This window comes from Chanos chanos, chromosome 6, assembly GCF_902362185.1.
Source record: "Chanos chanos chromosome 6, fChaCha1.1, whole genome shotgun sequence".
Classification (NCBI taxonomy): domain Eukaryota; kingdom Metazoa; phylum Chordata; class Actinopteri; order Gonorynchiformes; family Chanidae; genus Chanos; species Chanos chanos.
In genome coordinates, this window is record NC_044500.1 from 35,270,111 (window position 1) to 35,295,508 (window position 25,398).

Genomic DNA, 25,398 nt, shown 5'->3' on the forward strand with positions numbered 1-25,398 from the left:
GGAGTTCTCTCTAAAATATGCTGTATTAAATGTATTGTTGAAAAGTGAAAAGGAAAACAACAGGCATAAAAATATAGTAAGTGCAAGGTTGTTTTTTTTTTTACACTATTCAACTGAAAAACAGACAATACACATAACTGCTTAGTGTGCTGGATGAAGAGCATCTGTGCATCTGTTCTTGCTGTGGATGGATTTGCATTCATTTTTCAATATATACAAAAAGAGCTCATTTGAGATGTTATTGTATAGATGTGATTGATGGGCCAGTAAACTACAAACAAAGGGATGTGTCCACTTGGCAGGGCACTTTTCGTTACTGTTCAGACTTTTTTTTTGGTTCTTTCTTTTTTTTATTATTTTGCTTTTCCCAATTTCATATTTAAATTTCTAAGTACCATTTCAGAGGTCCTTTTTTGGCTTCATTACTACCAATTTACATGTTATGTTTTTACATGTTTTCAAAGAAGCCAGGTGTGAAGCAGGTAGAAACAAAGTGTGTAAAACGTAAGAGTCACAGTGTTAACATTTCATATGTGTGCTGAGTGCAGACAAGGCTATGTGATCTTTTTTTTCTTCAAATATTCCTTCAGTTATTCTGTTAATTAGGTTTTGTGATGACACATGAATGTATCTGTTAGCTAAACTTACAGTTGTCCACAAAGGGTGAACTAAACTCAAGGCAGTGCTGTTTACTAAAAATAGTAAGAAAAATATCACAATGTCTCAATGACACCATCTTTCTCCAGTTTTAATACAAACACTCCTCCTCCGCTGTGCAGTTCAAATCATATACATCTAATTTCTTCTTCCGCTTGCTGTTAATCCACTTGCTCTGTAGTCCCCAGGTTTAGCCTGAGCATTAATTTAAATCTTGTCTCCCAATGAGGTTCACATCATTATTTATGTCTATTACCCATCAAAGATCTGATACAATCTTATGAGCTGTCATATCCAAAGAAATAAAATAACCCTCCATCAACAACAGTCCTCCATTCATTTCTGACTGAGTCTCCCTGACATGGAGTCCTCACACCTTCAGCAGCTCTCCTATCAGGCAGTCTCTGCAAACGCACAAGATACAATCATGTTCGCATCCAACATTACACTGAGCAATCTATGTATCTTTATGTCTCTGCAGACATAAATATACAAGCATATTCACATCAAACATTAAATTGAGTGATCCTTATTATTTGCATTTAGTATGACTGTTGTTTGGAAACACGACAATTCTCAAAGCTCAAGGATGACTGCTGTACCATACGTTACTTTGATCATTTATATACGTATATGAATTATTTATATACATATATTAACACACGCACTGAAAATATAAATCAGTGGCATTTGACAAAAGCAGATGATTCAGGCACACCTTTGTAAGAATTAAACCCCACATTAAAAATACCATGCCCCCCGGCCCCCCTTTCCTCTGACCCATCTTATTACAAAATAAGACTGATGTTGTTTGGCACAGTTAAATCTGTAAATTTGTGAAAGTTGTAATATTTACCAAATCCACTGCACCACAAGTCTTTAGCTGAATTCTAGAAGAAAAAAAATTACCTGGACTCATTATCTTGAACCTGATGACCTTTTAATCTGTGGCTGTCAGCAGGTGGTATGGGCTCCTTTTTGACGACCCAGCAATTCTGTTGCATTCCTTCCATTTCATCTGATTTGTCCTCTTGCAGCATTTCAGTTTCTGAGCTTTGAGCTGTACTCTGTTGTTCAAGGCTGAGAAGGCCAGGTTTCACCAACTGATCCGTAGTTTTGCTTTGTTCATCTGGCGTCTGTACCTCCAGGTTATCTTTAACACAGTGTTTATCCTCTTCAATAAACTGTTTCTTAGTTTCTTCTGGTGCATCCTGGGAGCTTTGCAGGCACTTCAGTGTCCCATTCTCTTGAGAGCGGCGACGGTTACTGGGCCAGCAGACCACCTCCACCTGTGGCATTCTTCTTTTGTTGGTCAGAGATTCAGACTGCTGAGTGCTGAACCACTGATTGTGGCCTATGTTTGATTTCTGGTTCAAAGAAACTTGTGAAAGCGGTGCTATTGTAATCTCAGATTCATGCTTGACTTCTTGGCCACTTTTTGCATCTGGATGAGTTAAATTGTGCATCTTAAGGTTTGTCTTTAGCTCATGAGAGGAGCTGCTGCCTTCACAAAGGTCTTTTTCTTCCTGCTGCTCTAAGACTGACGCCCCCTGCTCAACGTGGTGGACAACGGGGAAATTCTGGGACTGGACATTGGGTGCTTGTATGGCTACTGTTGGACAACTCTGTTTCTGAGGTGAAGGAGGAAGGCTTTTTGAGGGCTGCTTGGTTTTGATGTCCTCATCAGGAAGGTATGAATAATTTGAAGGATCGGCAGAGTGGAGAGATCTTGAGCGCACATTTTCCAACGAGGGTTCTTCGGCTACCTGTAAGCCTTTCAAACTGTGACCAAGGTATTTTCCATCACCTATCCATTTATGAACTTCCCTTGGCAACATGTCTGGAGCCCTCATAAGCTGCCCATCTTCGCTCTGATCTTGGAACTGGCAGTGGACAGAGCTTTGCCTAAGGTTTCCCAGCTGCTCATGGGACCTGACATCCTTACAGAAATTATTCAAGACACTGCCAGTTTGAGCGCAGGAATACCAGGATAGTGTTTGTGAAACTGCCTCCGTTTCAAGGCTGTTGCTGCAGCTAGTGTCAATGTTGACGGTTTTGCTGGTTTGATCTGAGGTGCTGCCTTCATCATTAGTGCTAATCTTAGAGTGAAGAGTGCTTTTATTAATGCTTCCATTGCTGGATCTGCTGGTGGTGTAATCTTTGCTGCTCTCATTAATATCACTAGCAGCTTTATGTGGGCTGAAGGTATTAAGGCCATAAGACTTGGAGCTGATGTTGGATGAGCTGATGTAATCTGAACTTCGGTTACATTTATTTACATTACAATCTATTTTCCTGACAATGTCAGTCAGACTAATTATGCTTCCATTACTATAAACACTGCGTTCGGAGCCATTTTTTGGCTTGCTGTCATGTTTTCCATTGTTGGTTTTATTAATGACAGGCAATCCACCGGCTTTGATGTTATTATAAGTACCCAATCTAATGTCACCTTTCTCGCTATGTTCATAATTAACTGAAGTGCTATTGATGATATTTCTGCTGCAGCTGGTGCCTCTGCTTGTAATACTGTTGCCTCCAGCTGTCCTTATCAGAACGCACTCTTCATTGTCAGTTTCCTTGAGCTTGGCCACACACTGATTGACTAACTGTTGTGTTCGGACAGTTGACTGTTGTTTTAAAGTAGTGACTGGGAGAGTGCCGGGCTGCGTAACTATGGTGCTAGACTTCCATCCTAAAACACCCCCCTTAGATGCTTTTGATTCTCTGTAGTTAGAGCCCTTAGATGATGGCTGGACAGAAACACTGTGTTGAGCAGCATAGTGATGGGGCTGCTGTTTTTTAGATGCTATTGGTGCTGCCTGAAATATAGTTCTGAACATCTTCTTGCGTGCTTCTTCAATTTCTTCAGGGGACCAGCTAATCCCCTGCCTCAAACGCTGAGCAGTGAACCAGAGCTTAATCTGTTCCTCTGGATAATCAGAAACTACAGTCAGGTAACAAAGTTCTGCTTTAGTGGGGTAAGGAAATTTGCTAAATGAAGTCTTTAGGAAGCTGCATGCATCCATAGCAGCATCATAGGTAGGAATACTACTCAAGGGAATCATAACTTTTGGGAGATCTTTGGTGGAATCAGCCGAAATAGCAGACTGCCAGAGAGGCCTCCTGTCCTGCATTGTTAGTATGTAAGGTATGTTTGATGCTTCCTGTACAGCTGCTGGAGTGAAGGACTGTCCTGCAGTCCCATTCATCTTTGTAAACGGTACATTGATTAGCTGGGTGGTATCTCCCATCAGCCCAACATTGCCTTGGTAAGCCTTTTGTGCCTCAACAGTGTGAGAAACCACGATCCTCTTGTAGTCCTCTTTGCCCATTGTCTTCATTATGGGTGTCTTCATACTGGAAATCTTAGACTCGCTTAAATTGTCTTCTCCTTCTATGAAAAGCGTCTGCTCGACAGTTAAAACACCATCCCTTTTAGTAACTTTCAAGGACGCCTTCACGTGGTTCCCGAGTTCAGAGTGTGCCTCCGCATTGTGCAGGGCCAAAGCTTCCAACTTAACAGCAGTGACCTTGCAGCTCAGACAGTAAAAGTTTGGCTGTGCATGGAAGTCCAAATGACAGCTGTCCATGTGATTGAGAAAATGGCTCAGAGCTCTGGACTCAAAACAACAGGGTGGACAGCAGCATATCACTTCTTTCCATAATCTGGTGTAACCCTTAGGTTTAGAGAAATCATGGGAGGATTGTGCTTGATCATCTTCCCCTGAGATGCTGAGGATACTGTCCTCAGGTATTGTGGGTAAGAGCTCAGGCAAGCATCCCAGTATGATCTCTTCCCGGGCATGTTTGCTTTTTGATGGTAGCATGCAAGGAACTGTGGACTTTCTTTTGCTGGCCATTACCAGAAGGGAGTATCCTGTAGGTTGTGCTAATGGATGAAGTGTAAAACCAGATGCTGGGATGAGATGAAGCTTCAGTGTCATGGATCAGTCATGATGTCACAATAATATGATTCGCTCCTCAGGTCTTAGGACTTCTTTCCCCATCACTGTATGTACGGAGAGACCCAGAAACTGACTAAAAAAAAAGGAGAAAAATAGTACTAATAGTACCAATTATTACTACATTTTATTACTAAAATGACATAACAACATGATATAAAATAACATAAATTGAAATATATTTTCTAAATAAACCAAGATGTAAAATCGAAGAGTAGTGAAAATGGAAGAAAATATTGAAGTAGGCATGGCTAATTTAACAATCTACATGAAAAAAAAACTTCACCACAAAACACTTCAGCTGATCATTTGATAAATTCTCACTTTACTATTTTTATCTATGCCATTCTCTCTGCTCTTTTGTTCTCCCTCTCATAACAAGAGGAAGAAAAGAAAACACTTCCACTGGGCAGCTGAGTTCAGGTGTGCTTGGATCCAGTGGTAATTTTATATGATTGCAATAACATGACTATTTGCCTGACACTGCATTCATTATCCTGTGTGGTTGGAACCAATTATCATATAATCTAAATGCTCTCACAGCTTGTGCTCTCCACCAGCACTTTTAGGATTATTTGTAGTCCAACCACTCAAATCTTTCATACATTGTTCATGTTGTTTTACCTTTATATAAAAGACAAATAGCTTTATTCCTAAACTAGATGCACTTATACTGAGTTTCATGGCAAAGCTAGGAAATAAACAACTGAAAAGATATTTTTTAGTGCTTCTTCGTGTTGCTTGACACACACTGAAATAATTTTCATTTGATAAAAATATGCTGGAATTCATTCTCTTACATGTGTACCACATCCACATCTCTGTGCTTTACAAGACACACATCTAAATAAATCTTCCCCTTCCTGCAGAGACTTCACTGCACAGTACACTTGAGGCAGTTCAGGGTTTTTTCAGGATAAGGTTCACCTGTGGTTCACATTTTTTGTTTTGTTTTTTTCTCGTTCTGTTTTAACAATTAGGCCTATGTAGATGTATTTTCATAATTCTATTGTGGGCCTCTGCCATATGTAGGCCTCTTTATGAGCTATCTTGTATCTTCCCCTTCGAATAACCCCCCTACCCTCCCTTTCTTAGCTGGTATGGAGTTGTGTGTTTATGACAGGTAGGAATGTCATATCAGCTGTAAACCTCCTTCCCTCCTCTCCAGGACAGCAGAGTACTTATATTAGTCCACTTCACCTGGAAAGTGTCACGTGTGAAATGACAAAATGAGTGGACTTCTATTTAATCACTCATATGCAGAGATATACAGCACTGCTTCATATTACCAGTAAGCATTCATGAGTTTACAGACCTGTCCAATTATTCCTCTGGATCTGGCTTTCTTCTCTAAATATGTTTTTTTCATGGGCATATTAAGCTTTCAGATGACTTCAGATAAAACAATGTGGCCTCCATGTGCATTTTCCACTGTGGTCTGCTAACCTTTAAATAAAAGATACTTTTATTAAGGATATTATTCTCGAATTAAAAACTCTGAATGCTTGCCCAGAATACATTGTGCTCCCAGACGGGCCATGACGTCCTCTTTACAACTGACTCTTTTAATTTCTCATGACGGCTGCCTTCCTGTTGAAAAAAAAAGAAAAAAAAAAAAGAAAAAACTAGGTCACCAGCATCTTATGCTGTAATCCTGGTCCTCTGCATTCAGACATGGGCATTTATTGTATGTTCAGCCCTTGGAGAGGTCATGATACAATCCATCAGTGATGAGACAATTCATCTGCTCCTTATAAAGAGTATTGTGTTTTCAGAGAAAACATGATGAGGGGCATCCAGGATAAGGATTAACCTTTTATTTTACATACATTCCAAGCACCTACAAACACTTGTGACAACCCTAAGTCTCCCCTAAAAATGTTTAAAACCATTTTACTATGAATACTACAATTAAAATGAGAACAGTCTGAGAAATGACACAGAAACATAATCATCGAACACTCAGCAGACAAGAAATAGTACAAAAATGTTATATAAAAAAACAGGTCACATATCAAAGAATGGGATGCTTTATCTGGCAGCTGAGACGTGCGATTAAACACAAGACAAGAGGTTTGCAGACAGTGCGCTATTGAAACGAGAGCTCTGAAAAGAGGGGCCTCGTGTTTCAGCACTAGGGTGAACTTTGTCATCTCTGACAAAACAGTCTCCCCAGCTACTGGGTGTCCTGTACTTTTGTTTCCTCTGTAACAGAACTAAAGGTCTTTTCATCTCCAGAAAATCACAGTGGTTGCAATGAGGTGGCCATTACTGCTCAAATTCAGCAAACTCTGACATCTACTACATTTACAGTTAGTATCATATCATTCCATACTATTTACTCTGCAAGAGTGGTAAAAGAAACGGCTGCTATTTCAACTATGACTATGTTGGAAAATAGGTTGCAGGGTGTTGGTTGTATGGGAAATGAAGTTTATCTTAATATATAAAATAACTACACACCATAAGAGTAAAGGAGAACAAGATAGTGATTTATAAGGTGCCTGTGAATGGAGCGGATTTCCAATTGTGAGATATATTCTTCCCCTTTCAATCCACCTTAAATCGAATACACCAAAAGTCCATTTCTCCCCATATCAAAGTGACGGTATCCAGATTAATGAGGCTGCAATGTCATCCTTTCTTTGTCACAACCATATATTATCCCTAGATCAGTTTCCCAGGCATGCAGGCTGACTGCATTGGTCTGATCCTCTAGTTTTGCAGAGGGAAACTTAACATTAACATTAACATTAACGTTGGGATTGAAAAAGAATTTTTGCTATACGTAAACAGAGGTTGGTAAAAATAAGACAATGTTTAATTAAACAATGGACATCTATCATCAGTTTAAACATAGCAAAGACTATTATTTCTTGTACTAGCACAAGATATCCACACAGTTTTGCCTTTTTCAAAAAAATATAATACTAACAGAGAAGACACGAGCAATGCCCTTAACATTGGCTTACTTTTATCACATTTCTTGGGTGCCCAGGTGCATGTGCCAACCTGCATAATGAGTGTGTAGTTATATGCTGCCATCTTAAAGTGTGCTATGTGGATATTATCAGCATGCAAGACCTCTGAGTCTAATATGTCCACATTAATTATAAATAGATGGAAGCTCCCCTGGGATATCCAAAAACAGTTCACCTTTATTAAAGAAGCGACTCATTAGTAGAATGCCAATAAAGCAGGTCTTTGAAGTACCATCAGCTATCCGTGGTTCTCCCATGCGTGCATACCTGCATGTGAATAATGCACAGAGCAGTTCTGTTCTTATTACCCTTTTTACACCCCCCCCACCAGAATGACTACAGCATGGTCTGATGAGAGACCAATCAGCACTGCCACTCATGTGTTAATATCGCCATAGCAACCTCTGTCTTCTCTTTGCCCACAATACAAACACACATACACACAACACATACACACATTGGAGGAAATCCTTGCCCCCCACCCCCCCACCCCCACCAGAAACACATACTTGATGGATTCTGCAATATCTCAGAGCTGCTAAAATACTGTGGTTTTCCTTGTACAAAACTATCCTCACACACATCACCACTGAACAGATGGAAAGAGAGGGACATCTTACATCTCTGAATTCAGGGTGTTATTATGAATGCTGCTAATATTTACTATCTGCTACGGGACACAAGCATCATAGGTGCTTATGGACATGAAGTAATTGTTCTAAGGTTTAAAGGGCAGCTTTTGCGATTAACATACTGGGTGGAAAAATCTCATTAAACTCTGGAAATTACAGCAGCCCAAGCCAGGACTGTGGCCTCTTCCTTATTCAAGATAAGCATTCAGTATTTAGTCTATTGCGTGCCTAAAACCATTCTATTCAGTAACCCACAGGCACATTTGATTGACAGTTATTAACTCAATGTCTAATCCTGTCATTTTTGTGAATTTCAATTTGGTTGCTAGGGCTGTAGATTTAAAAGCAGATAAAATCAGCAGCACACTGTGCAGTGTCTCATCCAGCGTGAAATGGCTGACATTTTAAGCCATTACAACTGCCATGTCTTAACTGTTCCTCCACACAAAATTGCTTTACCAGTTGAAATTCTGATTTGGGGTCTCTCCTTGGTCAAGCCCCCATGTGTTTTCGAATGGTACAAATCTCTTACAAAGGAAGCTGTGCAAAAACAACATGCCATCTCAAAGAGGCTTAAGGGTTTCTTTGTAATCACTGTGATCATCCATGTGTGCCGATAAAAGATACACAGACTCTTTATTTTAACAAAGCAGTACACATTAAGCAACGACACAGGGTTAAATGGACGTTTGTTACCATTTTTGAAAAGGTTGAACTTTGCGTTTTATTGTAACAGAGCAGGGATACTCGTTACTTTTGTTCACAGCAATGGTTAGAATCATTGTAGAACTGGTTAGTACTGAACAACCGATTTGCCATTCTTATTTGAAAGAATGTTAAATTAATTACCAGCAGCCCAAACATCTCTAATGCTAATACTATTTTACTGGAAACTGAAGGAAAGCTTAGTGCGTTCTAACATGTGACGTTCGCTTACTAATAAACTGAAATTACTGGCTAGCTCTCAGTTTATGCAAAATGGTACAGAATGAAACAAATAGAAAGGCAATATTCCTGTCCTCGCCACACCAATTCAGGTAGGAGAGTAAGAGGGATATTGCCTGGTTTTCTCAAATATGAAACAGTCTATAACTCAAGGAAAATATTTTAGTATCGCTCAAGTGTCAAACAAAATTAACACTAAATAGCACCATACACCTAAAACGTTTATCGACGCTCATAAAAACATTAGCTGTAGTTTTTCTCCTAAATTCGAACATCACAGCTGATAATGCTATCACCAATAAGGAATAAAATCTTAAAAATGTTTCATAAATGATATGCTCAACACTATCAACTGGAGATCAGTAGGTCTATTTGCCTATAATTTACCTAATATAACCGTCAAACTTCTTACTCTTTAGTTGTACCTTCGTCATTATAGGCTATCATCCTAAATTAAATTCTGACTCCCTATTTAAGTTTTAGCATTTTAATTATGCTGAATCGTATTCGGATGTGGCTTAAGTACTTGCGTAGAACATTTGAAATGAAATATCTTTAAGAGCACAAAATTAAGTTTGGACATATTCGGAATTTTCATTGGGAGGATAATTGGACATTTGTAATATTGTAACTGCTCATGCTATACTGTAACTGCGTATTTTTAATAAACAGGGATGGAATTCGTGACAAAGTTAACCCATGGTTAAGTTTAAATCTCAGCCAGAATTAGAGCATGGTTGTGCGGAGCAATGTATTTCCCTTAAAACTGTGTGGCAAGAAATTAGAGACTATGTATACGAAAAAACAGGTGAAAAAAAACGAGAAGCTCATCTTAGACTGAACCTAACATATCAAAATATTTACTGTAATTTGAACAGAAACTAATTTCTTGGTGTGTATCAATCCGTTATTACTTAGCAACTCATTAAACACAGTTTAACGGCTGGAGTTTTCACGGTATGTAGGCTACTAGTTGACGGGGGAAATGGTACAGAAATCTTGTTGTTGCGTGTGATTAAATTAACTAAATTGTACTCAGAAAGAACATTGAGCAACCTACATTCTTTGAAACACCAACAAACTGATGCGTTAACTCTTTCACTTCAGATTAAGTCGCTGGAAACCCCTATCCAGTAAGACATACTAAAGAGTTAGAGTGTTATTTATCAAGACAGACAATCATAAATCAGTCTATTCCAAAATTTAAACTGAGCTCTCCGCGTCTACTGTCGCCATTTTATACATTGACGACTTCATGTAAACTGCCCCGACTACTGCACCACAAATGAGTAGAATACCAAGCTATGGCAGCTAATGGAAAAACTACTTTAAGAACAGTCGTATTTCTAAGCGAAAGAAGTAATGGGGTCTTACCTTTTGCTTGATCTAGTGGAATCAAATGGAATTCCGTTATTGGCACAGAAATGATTAACATTACATTAGCTGCGCTCAGTGGAAGAGGAGGGGCTGAGACCTCTCCTCAGATGAACCTCGTGAACTAGCGTGAACCCACCACTGACCACGCTTGATAACCTAAATCCACGTATGTCCGTATGCACTGAATGTGTACGAGCAACACAAGCTGCGAGACAAGAATGGAACGAAATAAACAGCGTGCGTCCGTGAGGAGCACGTGGTTCAAAGCGTCACGCAAACCCAAAAAGCTTATCCGTTTTTAGGATGGAGTCGTAATACGTCGATACCAACAATCATGACCGATGATATCTGGTTCGTCGTCTTTTTTCGCTTTTGCTCGGAATTAGAATTCTTGCTGTGAAATCAGTTAGCTTCACTCTAAAACTGGGTAGGAATATAAATTTAACAGACAGGAGGACACTCACTGCTCATAAGAGGGTACTGACATTTAATTCATCCTTGATTTGCAGATGAAGAATACGCCCTACTTAATCTCTTGAAACCAGAGTAGAAAAACAATAAAAAGAACATTTTTGTATAGTAGGAGATGGCAAATTATTGGCTGGTGGTCTTCTTGAGGGCTTATACACAGCCTGTTTTGAAAACAGGTGTATAAAGACTCTATACATCTGTCAGCATTTGCCACAAGCATGTATCCCATTGGGCCACACATTTGTTGCCAAATGAGAATAATAAATAAATCTTCTGATATACTGCAAATGACTAAGAGTGCTATGGTATGAGGAACTGACACTAGGTAATGAAACAGAACTATCATGCTACAATATACCACTAATGTCATGTAGTGTACCAACAGAGAATGATCGTTGAAAAGCAGGTTTAGAGTTACAGTATCTAACAAAGAGACTCAATACATTGTCAAAATTGACAACTAAACTCACATCTATGCCTTCAGTGCTTCATGCAGCCACCTGTTCACAAATAATGTAGAGCTACAGCTGATTGGCAGAAACAAAGCTCCCCTCTGGCTGCTGCGTAAAATGCAATCTAATCCCTTATAGCTCTGGACAGACAGGAAACAGCCCTGCACAGAACTGAAAATAGATTCAGCTGGGATCAATTAGTCATAGATTAGATCATTCATTTAAGATAATGTTCACCTCTAGTGACGTATGGGGCCATTTCAACGATTACATCCTTGCAATTTAATATCCAGTCAAATCTTTCTAATAACATGTTTACGTAAAACAGTATTAAGAATGTTTGTGTTTATATTTTAAAATCCAGTATGACTGCATAACTTTTTGTCTGATTGCTACTTCAAACTTAACCTTGACATGACAGAAATCCTCTTCCTTCCAAAGGAAGGCTGCCCACTCCGTGACCTCTGCGCCACAGTAAACAATACCGCTATATCTCCGTCTGAAACAATAGCGTCAGAACGACCGTGGACAGGTGGCGGACGCTTGGCTCTCATCTCTCATTGACAGCTCAGCCTTGTAGACTCACATTTTACAACAGCGAAAGAAATCACGTCATTACCTCTGGTCTTGTCATTTCATATTGCTGGGCTACTGCACGGCTCTCTTGGCTTGACTCCCTATCTGTACCATTAGACCTCTGCAGTATGCTTGGTATTTGATCTCCCCAAATTCTCTAACGTCACTCCCCTCCTCTGTTCACCTCACTGGCTGCCTGTGGCAACCCTTATTCAATTCCAGATCCTATTTCTTGCCTGCAGTGCTGCAAAGGGAACTGCATGCCTATCTACAGGATATGATCTGTCCTCGCACCCTAAGTATGTCTACTCTGTTCTGCCTCATCCAGGAACCCTTACAGTTCCCAGTTCCATCACTACACCACATGCTCCAAATTGAAACTGCATTTTTTCAGGACACACCTCAACATCTCTAACCCAATATCTCCTCTCTAACACATCACGTAGAGTTACAAAAAAAAGCAATCCTGTGGTGAATACTTTCACTTTTTCATATAAAGGCGCTATATGATGATAATGACATTATGTTCATTTCCCATTCAATCTTAATGAATTTCTTGTGAGTCAGTCTGGAGAAATTATAATTTACAGGGTGGCTGACAAACAATTTGTACATTTGCAGAGTATCTGAGTGAAAATAGCCTCATATCTTAAAGACTGATAGTAAAACACACTGACTTGCTCCATGATTGCATGAGCACAGCATCAACCAGACTGTACACCATGTGGAACACCTTGTGCTGGCCAGAAAGAGGGCATGTTAAAAATGGGCGAACCCATATCCTCTGTGGTACCACCTCCTGGTAAGGAAGAATTGGGTTACACCAGCCTGGAAGCAGCATTATATGAAGAGACATAAACATATTCCAACATGGGGAGGCTAATTGTTTGAATCCCTTGAGTCAGCCTAATCAACAGAGACAATCACCATACGCACAACGGGATTGGGGGGGGCTACTCCATCATACTCTAGGTGAGCTCACACCTTTCCAGCAAAGAGATAAAGCAGGGTGCTGGGTGCTAATTGCCAAGGGGTGTCTGGTGTTGCATAAAGCAGGACCTCTCCCAAGAGCTACTGGCAGAATTTGAGGTATCAGAGTGTACTGGCAGCTCCAGATGCTTGTGAGGCTGTTCCTTGTTCTTAAACAGACTCCAGAATTGTTCAGTTGAATCCTAGGTGGGCAGCCGTGGTCTAAAGGTTAGAGAACTGGGCTTGTCACTGGAGGGTTGCCGGTTCGATTCAATTCCCAGGCCCAACATCCACAGCTGTGTGCCCTTGAGCAAGGCACTTAACCCCAATGCTCCCTGGGCGCTCCCCAAGGAATGCTGCCCACTGCTGGTGTGTTCACTACTGGTGTGTTGGATGGGTTAGATGCAGAGGACAAATCCACTGTTCACAGTGTGTGTGTGAAATCACAGAAACTTAAAAAAAAATTTAGACAGTCAGCCCAAAGAGTTAACTGATTTTTAATCTGCCTGCAGTGGTCAACATTTGCCATTACAGTGAGAGACTACTGAAGGTAATAATGTTCTGGTGGGGCAAGTAGCATCTGTCTGAAATCACACCAGCTTGCAACAGTTACAGGATGCATACCATCACTTTCTGCAGCTCTGTTGTGATTTGAGAATGAGCCACACACCAAGGTCTCTTTCTGTTTGCCCTTCTAGAGCACCATTTTGCAGCTGGTGTTAATGGTTCCACACATTGGTTCTGGCCCAGAGGCTGAGAGCTCATGATCAAGGCATAAGGGCTTTAAAGGGGAAATTAACCTTGTTTGCATATGGTGGCAATAAAAACCCACATCCTCAGCATTTGCACTTTTTTTCTCTTTTTTTCACAAAAATACAGTGGCTTCATTGACAGTGATTTTCCAGATAAATAATTTTGTCAAAAAATGTCAAGCGGATGAAACAAACAAACACCTGTTTCTTACCAGTGCAGCATCTTTGGTGTGATATGCAATTTTCTTGCTGCTGTTCCCATTGAGTTTTTTGGGAGGGCAGACGAAGCAGCATCTTTTAATACTGGTCTTTAAGACAAAATGTAGAGACATAAATTGATATACTTAAAATATGCCAAACACACTGGTAACTACTGTTTCATGAAAATGAATTTTTAAAAAATACTTTACCCATAGAATAAATGATAATAAGAACTGTAGAAAGGTTCAGATACTGATATGCGGATCGATAGACCACCAACAACGAAATAATACATTACTGAAACTATTAATCAAAATGGCCTAACACAAAAATTACAGTGTTGTGTCCACCCCTCACATGCAAATCACTCAAATAAAAATAAAAATCACGTAATTGTGATCATTTGTGTCAGCAATGCAGTTTGGTCCGTAGAGGAGTTCTCAAATAAAATGACGTCGTAGTAAGGTAATTGGCCGTATAACCGGAAGCTTGTGGGCACAAATCCCATATATTACAGCCTACTATATATACCCCTCGGAAAGGTACTTAACCTTAAGGTTACTCCAGAGGTGTGTAACCTCTGTTATAGATAACTGTAAGATGGTCATAACTGTCGTTCTGGATCAAACATGTGCACGAGATACTCTTCCGGACTGTTGTCAAGCGTGCAAAGTTCCTTTCTAATGAGAAAAGGAAGGTCGTCGCACTTTGGCAACTGTAAAAAGGAGTATGAGTTCTCATTTTGACAATGAGAATCTCATTTTTCGCTTGCTCTATGTACTCCATATAATTGTTGCGTTAGTCACCCTATATCAAATTCTTCCGACTTAGGTACAGACTGTTTTCATCCTCCCAACAAGAGGAAATGCGGCACCGACATGTGGAAAGCCCCATTTCCTGTAATACAGAATTTCGACGCGTTCAAAAAATCTGAAACGTAAACAACGTAAACGCAACAGTACCCAGAATATTATTCACTAGCTCTGACAAGTAAGGTTCTCCCTGTGCTCCAGATCGAGGAAATGTTTGCGTGTAAATTCAAACTATTGGCCAATGAACGCTAAGCATCCTACCGAATAGAGCTGCAAGTCAATGTACATGTGACAAGGTCAGCTTGCCAGACAACTCCCTGTAAGCCAATGCCGTCTAGTGGTGGGTTGGCTTTATTTGAAAAACAGGATACAAAGACACACTTTGAAAGGTTCAAGGGAGACGTTGCTGATCGTTACCTGTGAGATAACCTGCTCGGAGAGATCAGACATGGCTTTATCCCAGTGCTTAGAGGACTCACCGGGCTGGCGGACGCCAAGCGTGGCTCAAGATCTGAACTTTAAAGACTTGTATAATGAAAGACACCGACTTGCTCTAGAGGAGCTGGTTGCTGGAGGGATTGGATCTTTCATGGAATTCCTTAAGAAAGAGAAAATTCCCAACTTTCTCTCCGAGGACGAGATTAAACGGATCTCTCGTTCTACCATAGTACCACGGAGCATTTCTTTAATTGGCGAGGACGCGCTTTTGGACCATTCTGTCAGTGGAACAGTAGACTGCTCATCTGTAACTTATTTCCCTGAGATTTCAGATATAGAGCCCCCAATTTTAGAGATGGGATGGCCAGCGTTTACTACAGGATCATTCCGAGGGGTGACGCGCGCTGTCGCTTACTTCCAGCCGAGTTATGGAGAATGCATCTACAGTTGCAAAGAAGCGGCAAGAAGAATGATAAAAAGTGCAAAGGAGGTAATAAAGACGTTTTAGGGCGTGCTACGAGTATAGAATCTGACAGCCTTTTGTTGTCATATGTGGCCTCTCACCTTAACCTCGTATAAAAGTACATCAGGTTAAAATGAAAAACTGAAGCCACCTCGACTCTATACGTAAGATAAATCTTTCTGCATTTAAAACTGTAGTTACAGTTACGTTTTCTGTCTCTCTCAGTTTCTCTGTGATACAGATGTTATCAGTTGAAGTTGAGATGACTTTTTTCAGGATACATAACGGAACCTACTTTGACTTTTCCTCCCCCAGCAGTTGGAAGAATATTTAAAACCCCACTCTTAATTGTGTAGCATAAAGAAATGTTTGGACTGGAAAGTTCTACATCCTTGCAAAAGACCTGGTCTTTTAGTGAATTATCCTTGTGGAATTGTCAGAATGGAAACTGAAATCTCTTTCGAATGAAATGTAAACCCTCAGGAACTGCACCTGGAGCATTGAAGATGCTGTAACATGTCTTTTGCAGACTTGACTTTCAAACCTTCCATTTAAATGATCTGAATGTAGTGCAGCAGGGCCCCTAGGTGCTTGGATCGGCTGTTGAGTGTATCTGTTTGGAAGCCAAGCGAAATAGCAATCTGTCAAGGTGTATGGCTAAGGGGCTTTTAGTCAGTGCTGTGGAACTTACAGCTTCTTACATGCCTATGGCTGTCCCCGTAAATCTAGAGAGATTATGTTGGTTTTTGTAGTTGAATTCCCATGAATAGATAAATACCCTGTAACCAGAGTGTTTCGCGCAATGAATAACAGTGCAGACAGCTCTAAGAAGTCTGTCTCACTCTGATACATTTTGTGAGTTATAATAAAGTCCATCAGTCATTGTTCTCTCTTAATGGTGCTTATTACAGGTCATCGCCATAGTGACAGACTCCTTGACAGACCTTGATATCTTTCGGGATCTGCAGGAGGCCTGCACACTACGCAGGGTTCCTGTATACGTCCTCCTGGACCAGTCCAGTGTATCATCATTTCTTCAGATGTGCACCAATATTAATGTGCGCTTAGATGATCTTCGGGTGAGCCTACATTTGTGTGCTGTATTGCTGGAATGGTGTACTGTTTTTCATTCTTTAAAAAAGATACTCTTTTGGTAGCTTGAGATCTTTGGATTGCTTATGCTCCAAAACAGTGCTCAATTTGAAATTTATTTTGTATCAGTGAAAGCACTAGTCCAGATTTGTTGTTAGTAATTAATATTTCAGAAAACATTTTTTCCACTGTATGTAACTTTCTTTTTAGCACAATATCTGTTTCTCTAACAAATTTATCTTGCTTTCTGAAGCTCATGAGAGTGCGGACTATAACAGGCTCTACATACTTCCTGAGATCAGGAGCCAGGATCACCGGGAAGGTCCATGAAAGATTCATGTTGATTGATGGGAACAGAGTGGCTACAGGTTCGTACAGGTAAGCTTCACTTGCTTTTTTTCCCTTCTCTCTCAGACATATTTTTTCCACAGGTGAAGCGAGATACAAATAGAGACTGATGAAAAGAGTCGAGAGCATAATGGACAGAGCTGAGTTTTGCAAGAGCCTCAAACCAGGAAGTATTCTTAGGGTTGATTTTGTTGTTTAAAAGGTTGCATTTTTTTAGCATTAAATGAACTAAAACATGAAAACCTTTCTTGAATTTATATGTGCTTTTATATACTTCCTGTATGTAGAACAACATTTACTAATCAAAAAGAAAAATAACATCTCTCCAGATTTAGCCCCAGTACAGTGACCGTTATGTTTCCATATAAGACAATATTCTGTCTGTGTCGTGCCAGCTTTGACTTTGGATTCAAACACTGCTAGTGCACATCAGAAATCCATGCATAGAATCAGTTAGTTCTTTTCATTAGGATTCGTTTTGGGTTTTTGGTACATTTGTATTTTGTGTGCTTTTAGATTTAATTGGACCGATGGAAAACTCAATAGCAGCAATCTGATTGAGCTCTCTGGCCAAATCACAGAGAACTTTGATGAAGAATTCCGTATCCTTTACGCGCAGTCCCTACCATTAAACATGAGGGCACCGTCTAGTGCACGAAACAGTGGTATTTATGACCATCTGCTCCTCAAGCCCCCTGCCACCCCTCCTCCCCAGCCCTCCCAGTTGGTAGTGCCCGAACCTGTGCTACCTGTATGTATGACCAGCACCCCCGCACGCCCCAAGGCCCCAGAGGACCAGCAGCCCAGTAAAGAGACTGAAGACAAGGACCATGAGAGCAACCCAGTTTCTGATACCTCTACCTTCGGGGATGACTGGATGGAGCAAAAGCACAGGAATGAGGTTCTAACCTCAGATGTACCCCCATGTTTACTGAAAGAAGTGACTGACCATGCCACCAACACATCTGCGGTGGACATGATGGTCCCTTCCCCTCGACCCTCCTGTCATATTTCTACTCAGACCAGTTACTCGACGGTGGAGCGTGCAGTGCAGACTGAGAGGGACACCTTTCTCAAACCAACCAAACGTCCTTCCTTGATCTCCACCCCCAGCACTCAGACCAGCAACAGCCCAAGCTCCTCATCTGGTTCCAGCACTCGCGATCACTGTTCAGCCGCTAACAGGGTCAGCCTTCGTCCACCGATCCGGTGTGGACCTGCTCCTCCCGACAGCAGCCTGAGAGAGTGTTTCCGCAAGCTGACCAAGGAACGGCAGTACCATTACTCCACCATCCGCTCCAAGCTGGACCACATGGTGTCACTGCTCTCACAAAGACGGGAGCTGGTCGACCTCACCAACTTGGCCCTGGGCTCAAGCCCACACAGGGGCCGTAAGGCCCATCAGCAGGAAGGCAGGCATGTGTCTGGGCTGGTGGACAATGCGCTCATGGGTACCTGGCCAAGGTCCAGGTGTCTTCACTAAAGGGAATTATGTGAAGGAGGAGCAGGTGGTGGGTGACTATCGGGTATAAATTATGTGAAATATGTGGCAGTTAGGGGATTTGTATGAGTGCGTCTGTCTTTAAGGTTTCGCTAAAGAATGTTCTGGATGTTGTCTTGAGGGTACACTACAACAAAAACACTGTATCTTACTTTCACTGTAACTTCTTTCAGTATTTGGTGAATTTCATGTGGATTTCTTAAACACTGTATGGCTATGTGTACTGCTGTAAAAAAAAAAAATGAAAGGGAATGTTAATGTGTAGGAAAATGCTAAAGACACTCTTATGAGTGCAACACTCTTTTTTTACATTTAGGTGGTGAGATCTGTCTCTCGCTTTGTGATTACACAGTTTTAGTGCTAGACACCTAAGCTACTTAAAAATAGTGATATCAGATTTCATAGACTAAAAGATTCTGCTCTCAAGCAAAAAACTTGGATGTCAGGGCTACGCCAAATGCAGTTCTTGAGAATAAAATAAAGCAATAAATATTTCAATAAAAACTTAGAATAGTCATGTCTAATTCAAGCTGATCATCTTCTTTAAGAAGAAGCTATCACAGGCCTGGCAAATCATGTTTAATAGGATTTAATCATTTCTGAGGAGCTGCATAGTCTACTGGTGCAGTTACCTATGCAGTAGAGGTGGTCTAGAATTCTTTTATTTTACATATGATCATTTTATTGCTGCTGTTATCTGAAATGCTGGTTAAGTCATATTGCATTCTTTTTTTTCTTTTTCTCTCTTTCTCTTTTTTTAAATGTTTCCTCTTAATTATGATACATCTATGGCAGTGTTCCAAGTGCCATAGATGTGTCATAATAAAGAAGGGTTTTCATGTTTTTTTTGCACGCTCAAAATATTTTTGTACCTTACACTAATGAGGCTTGCATGTACACTTTGTCCATGTTAGAAATGAGAAGAAAATCAGTTCAAAGCATACAAAAAATATTATGACATGTTAGTACTATTGCCACATCAATATGCACAAAGCATTTAGGAGTTAATTTTCAGAACGCTAATTTATATTTAATCACCAAAGACTCTTATTTATAAATATGAATGTGTTCTGTAATGTTAGTTCCCTCTCATTTTAAATTGTTATATTATTAGTGATTGCTTTGTTGCATAAACTTTATTCCTCAAACTGTGTAAAAATGAGCAGAGTGGTGAAAACCAAAGTAATGTTTCAATTCCATTAAAACTCTCCCTGCAATCAGTGTGTTACCTAGGGTGTGCATTTTGTAATATTTAACCAAAGTGAAGAGGTATGTTCTACAGAGACTGCCAGGCCATTTAATTACCCAATGCTGGGTAAAGTTTGTTTAAAAAAACAAAACAAAACATTTGCTTTGTTTGGTGGTAATGACTTTTGTAACACTGACAGTGTGGGCACACTAGATTTCATTGTACAGTAATGCAATAAAAACAGTATTTGAAAACTGTCTGGTTGTCTTAAAGAACACCTTAATAATTATCCTCTTATGATTAAGAAAGTAATAACAAAATGTCAAATGATGTCTGGTAATGTTTTAGTATTATATGACTCATACCTCAAAAAATGAACACCAGTATTTCTCTGCTGAAATATGTGGGTGAACACTACAATGTGCAGATTTTATGACAAATGGGGAAACACAGTAACTATGTCAGTCCTTTTTACAATTCAGCATATTAACTACAGCAATAAGGAAACAAATTTGACTTAGGTGAAGGAAGGGAGCAAGGTGAAGATCCTTTTACTCTCCTCAGGGTTTTATTTGATCAGGAGTAATCAAAGGTTTTTTGAAGTTCATAAGCTGATTTTCCTCTCATATACGTTGACTTAGAGGTGAGATTGTGTCGTTTCTGTGGCGTGTGGGTGGAGGACTCTGTGAGAATAGATAAGGTCTTTTGAAGAGTGGGATAAATATCCACATCAAAGTGACGAACAGTCTGTACTGTCTTAATACTTAGGTTACCGCTTGCTTGTCAAATGTGGGCTTCTTAAGTGGAGGAACTCTACGGTCTGCAGAGGGTGCTATAACCATGTATCCACACCCTACTCATGTGCTCTGACTGTAGACCTTTACAGTACTGTAAGACCATACACCACAGAGCAGAAACAAATGTTTGCTGTGAAAATTTGAACTATGTCCTCTTTGAGACCAAATAACATGATATTATTTCAATGGACTAAGACTATTTTTCAAAATGATTTGATCATAGTAGAGACAGAAACATTATGCAGGACACACATCACTGCGATGATAAGGACTTTGGTGGTTATTCACAAATTGTCTCAGTTTGTCCAACATAGCTATGAACATGTAAATGCCAAGCCCATTTTAGTTATTTGTAATAAATACACAGGAATGTTTGCAATCACTCGCCTGCTTTGGATCTAGACAAACGCAAACAGAATTACCCATCTCTCTATATTGATTACTATAAAACAAAAAATCAATCACAAGGTGGATTTATACATGCACTCCAGTGACTTGAGTGCAAAGTTATTGATCAGTTTCTGTGGTCGTGTTCCAGTCTAACAACACAAAGAGGCCTTTCCAGAAAAATTCTTTTCCTCTGACTTCACTTTCTTTTCTATTTTCTTCCAAATGCGTTAGATCAGATCAGCTATTTGTAGCATGCAGGACAAAAGCTAGACCCACCCTTTGAATAATATCATATTCAAATGATGTTTTCATAACATCGAAGTGGATTAGGCCAAATGTAATTAAGATGGGACTGACTGTTAATTACTGAGCTGGCTACGAATGCCCCCACAGGTATCATATAAATGCCTGTTTTATGACCATCGCCTTAATGACGCCATTCCCTGACTCAGCCCATGCTGGTTCAGAGCGAATGCTAATATGGTTTATGAAAGTTACTTACTTAAACCTACGTATTCACTGCAGGCTCTAACCAGTGTCTCAGCACGCCACACACCACCCCGAGCCAATCATTCTGGAGCACTGTGGTGTTGGAACAAATCTTCACTAAATGTCAAGAATGATCCACACCTTACAATTCAATTACCCACTTTTTATCTCCCATTCATTTCCTTCCTTCAAATTTCATCACATGCACTGAATTTTAATTAAATGTGTGTGTGTGTGTGTGTGTGTGTGTGTGTGCGCGCGTGCATAGGTGGGGGGGAGGGGTGATACTTTTAAACACTTGGTTTCAAGAAAAAAAAAATCAAACAACAACACTGAGCCTACAATTTTTTAAAAATGTTTAGACAACTAAAGACTTTCTAAATATGGCTTATGCAGCACAGTATTCACTCTCAAGACACATCATTAAGATGATTAATCGCATAACAACAGCCTGTCGACAAGGAAGCCACTCTCAGCACTGGACATGTTTGTCAGTGTTACTGCTATGACTTCCTTAAAATAGTTCAGCTCCTTGAGGCAGGTGAATGGTTTCTTTGTGTTTAGTAGGCTTTAGTGTGGGAAGTGGGCTGACAGGTGTCCCTACAGGTGTGAGACTGGTGATGGACAGGTGCTGGTGTGGATTTAGGCTCACTGAAGTCATGGTATATATCTGATGTGAAGTTTTGTCCTTAGGACAACAAACTATCTCTCTCTCTCCCTCTGCCTCTCCCTCTCCCTCTCCCTCTCTCTCTGTCTCCCTCGCTCTCTCTCTTTTATGCAACTTCAGAAAATGTCTGCTCTAGCCATTAGCTTCATTAATCTCAGTTGCTGTTGTTGTGTAGTTTTAAAGGAGTGCAGCCAAGAATACATGAATATAATGTCGAGGGAAGTTTTCATTTTAAAGAACATTCATAGAATAAAACTCAAAACACATACACACACTCGGATAAGAGGATGAATAGTTTTTGCGTTGCGAACAGGTTTGTATGTAGGTGAATGGATGTTTTTTGAAGACTTGTATGTAAGTTGGAGACCTGTATGTAAGTGATGAATCTGGCTATGATCTAGTTCATAAGCTGATTTTCTCGTTATATACATTGACTTAGATGTGAAGGTGAGATTGTGTCGTTTCTGTGGCGTGTGGGTGGAGGACTCTGTTGGAATAGATAAGGTTTCTCTGAACCATTTCCTGTGTTTTCTGCTGCAGTGAATCTTCATCTAAACCCACTGTCATATACCACATTCAAATCTTCACCTCTGACAGTTAAACCATAAGCACTAAAAAAGGCTAGTCTGCTTAACCTGCTGACTTTCCAATAATCTCATCAGAATCTCTGGGGAGACTGTGAAAACAAAACATAGACTCATTACAGCTACTTTGCAAAACGGACATTTTTGGGTGGAATTAGGATTCTTGAGAATCTCTACATACAGAGATGCTTGCATGAGTGCATAATCACGTGTTCACAAAATTGTGTGGTAACATCTCACGCACACACACACACACACACACACACACACACAGGCACGCGTGCACACACGCAAACTAAAAAAAGCATTAGTAATACTGATCCATTATACATGTTGTTTGTTTATACCTGTTCTTGGCATGTATTTTAATTTAGCTGCATTTGCTTAAGTGCTGGTGGCTGCTGAATAGCCTGTTCCGCATTCTCCTTGTTATTGATGATAACCGTGCTGGATTCTGTTTCAAAAATTCTCTATCTGCCTATTGATTTGTTCTTTAAACCGATTTTCTATAGATTTGTGCTGTAATCATTGTGCCTCTCATATATCTGCTCAGGGCATTTAAATGATCAATCCAATTCAACCCTGAAGTATAAAGTTATATGTAAGTTAAGGCCATAAAGTTGTGATTTGTGTGATGTACTTAAGAAAAATAAATAACAGAGAGAAAGAACAGTGAATATAAAGATTCGTTGCAGAATTAGAACACATGACAAATGCCTTAATAAAAGGGTTATTTTCCCTTAACATTTGCACAGAAATCAACCCTCAAGTTCCTCCTGTCAGAGAAATTAACCAAAAAAGTTCTTTCTTAAGGGGCGTTCAGACATACAGAGGGCATTTAAAGGCAAGAGAGTGTTACTGGCAATAGATCCGCTGTGTCTGTTGTCAAGATTTATATGTAATTACTGGGGGGGGGGGTGATCCTGTGTCTGAAGCCTGTGTCAGTCTTTAATTAACCAAGGCATAACTGTGCTATTGACATCTCATAAACATTTGTCTTGGAACCATGCCGTGAGGTATTGATCCTGTGTGATGATCATGCAGAGAAGCCTTTAGATGATCAGGAGGAAGTGAAAATGAAATTCTAAGGAAACTGAGTCAAGACAACTGCAATTCTTAACTTAACAGATACAAAGGAGACAGTTCTACAGAATTGCTGTTTGTGGTGTTGACATGTTGACAGTTGAACCCAACAAAGAACAGCAAACCTCTCTCGATTGTGTGGCATTTACAAAAAATAATCTTTTCATATTATGTTGTACAAGTTACATCGATTAACGTATTCACATTTCATATCCTTTTCTTTACCCTAAAAATTGTTCTTGCATGAGGGATGATAGACCAAAAAATGTCTAGTGTGTGCCAGCCATGGAGCTTAAATGATCGAAAGACTGACAGCCTTATGCGATAGGGAAGTCATTAGTCAAATCCATTTAATCACATGAGCATGGTTGACCATAGTAACTGTGTAGATAATGCTGACAGAGAAATTCCACTTGGTCTTGGGCTCCAGTGTGAACTTGAAATCAGCTCAAGGCTATTGGATATTTCTTTAATTTTACCTGGATAAGAGAGGCAAATAAATTGGGCTGACACCTCACTCTGGTATTTATGATAGCTCCAATGTCAATAATGGGCTTTGACAAGTCATAGGAACAGTGGCCTATGATGAGTGCACGTGAGAAGGCTTGGGCGGGGGATGGGTGAGAGGGTTTAAGGGTAGTGAGTGCTGCCAGCAGATCTTGCAGTGACAGCGCGTCTTGGATGGCATTGATTGGGACGGCTACAGGAGAGATGCTAACACTAGGATTATGTAACACAGAGATTGTATTACAACACGTCCTCAGCTTCTCCTGTCCACAGCTTCACTGTATAGAATGTTCCACCAAGTCAGCCGTCATTATTGTCTTGAGCTAAAGGAACAGCTTTGCATTGTATTAACACTTACCCGTGGTTATTTTAACCATTTATAAATGAATGTATAAGATTTCAGATTGAAGGTTTGTCCATTTAAAGTGTGTGCCCTTAGGATAATCAATGTTGCGGAAGCACCCTTGCAGTATTGCTGATTACAGACCCAAATGTTCCACGTGTCATTTTGTTGTCCTATGGTCCATATTTAGCTCAGTTTGGATGTCACTGAGACTGACACAGCTGGTATTTTCTCACACCACAGAAACATATCTCTGTCCACAGATGCGGTTCATTCATACAGTCACCTTTTATTGTGGGTCGTTGTGAAGGCGTGGTACACCCTTGTTTTTAAATCACAGTTTATCAGTACATGTGACTGTAGCTTCACACATAAAGACACGATTTTTTTTCCTTTGGAGTATTCTCTTTTTAGGAGGGCCGCACCCAGAAATTTGTACTGAGCGCTTTATATTATTTCAATGTTGTCTGTACACATCGTCTAAATACTGAAACAAGTGGATTTGCACAAGTTAAAAAAGATGATTTGCATACATTTGTTTGGTAAAATCCATGAAGATTTAATATGCTGTTTCTCATCTTTGTCTTGGTCCTAAGTGTGTCTATTATTCAGAGCTTCGTTTGTTTACATGTAAATGATTCACAGATACAGATAAGAACGTGACTACTCCTCATCCTACACATGTTTATAAGAGCTGCGCATCGGAGAAAGGGTACA

General features: G+C 40.0%; 2 protein-coding genes across 2 annotated transcripts; one reads left to right on the forward strand and one right to left on the reverse strand.

The window, feature by feature from the left end:
- Nucleotides 1-723: 723 nt before the first annotated feature.
- zhx3a (zinc fingers and homeoboxes 3a) lies at nucleotides 724-5,950 on the reverse strand. Its single transcript, XM_030776297.1, has 3 exons — nucleotides 5,938-5,950; nucleotides 1,567-4,698; nucleotides 724-1,061 (listed from the first exon to the last, which is right to left on the reverse strand). The coding sequence occupies exons 2-3, from the start codon at nucleotides 4,602-4,604 to the stop codon at nucleotides 1,028-1,030; spliced, it is 3,072 nt and encodes a 1,023-aa protein (XP_030632157.1). The 5' UTR covers nucleotides 4,605-4,698; nucleotides 5,938-5,950; the 3' UTR covers nucleotides 724-1,027.
- A 9,288-nt stretch (nucleotides 5,951-15,238) lies between these two features.
- Nucleotides 15,239-18,614, forward strand: fam83d (family with sequence similarity 83 member D). Its single transcript, XM_030778301.1, has 5 exons — nucleotides 15,239-15,718; nucleotides 16,603-16,770; nucleotides 17,037-17,161; nucleotides 17,648-18,219; nucleotides 18,307-18,614. Exons 1-5 carry the CDS (start codon nucleotides 15,239-15,241, stop codon nucleotides 18,612-18,614), a joined length of 1,653 nt encoding a protein of 550 aa, XP_030634161.1.
- The last annotated feature ends 6,784 nt before the right edge of the window (nucleotides 18,615-25,398 follow it).

What these genes read in the sequence shown, in the direction of transcription:
- zhx3a (XM_030776297.1), bottom strand. Translation starts at nt 4,604, where the DNA reads ATGACACTGAAGCTTCATCTCATCCCAGCATCTGGTTTTACACTTCAT. An exon ending in GTTCAAGATAATGAGTCCAG is followed by an intron (nt 1,062 to 1,566) that starts GTAATTTTTTTT and finishes GTGCGTTTGCAG; the next exon opens with AGACTGCCTGATAGGAGAGC.
- fam83d (XM_030778301.1), top strand. Translation starts at nt 15,239, where the DNA reads ATGGCTTTATCCCAGTGCTTAGAGGACTCACCGGGCTGGCGGACGCCA. An exon ending in TGATAAAAAGTGCAAAGGAG is followed by an intron (nt 15,719 to 16,602) that starts GTAATAAAGACG and finishes TGCTTATTACAG; the next exon opens with GTCATCGCCATAGTGACAGA. An exon ending in CTTTCTCAAACCAACCAAAC is followed by an intron (nt 18,220 to 18,306) that starts GTCCTTCCTTGA and finishes ATCACTGTTCAG; the next exon opens with CCGCTAACAGGGTCAGCCTT.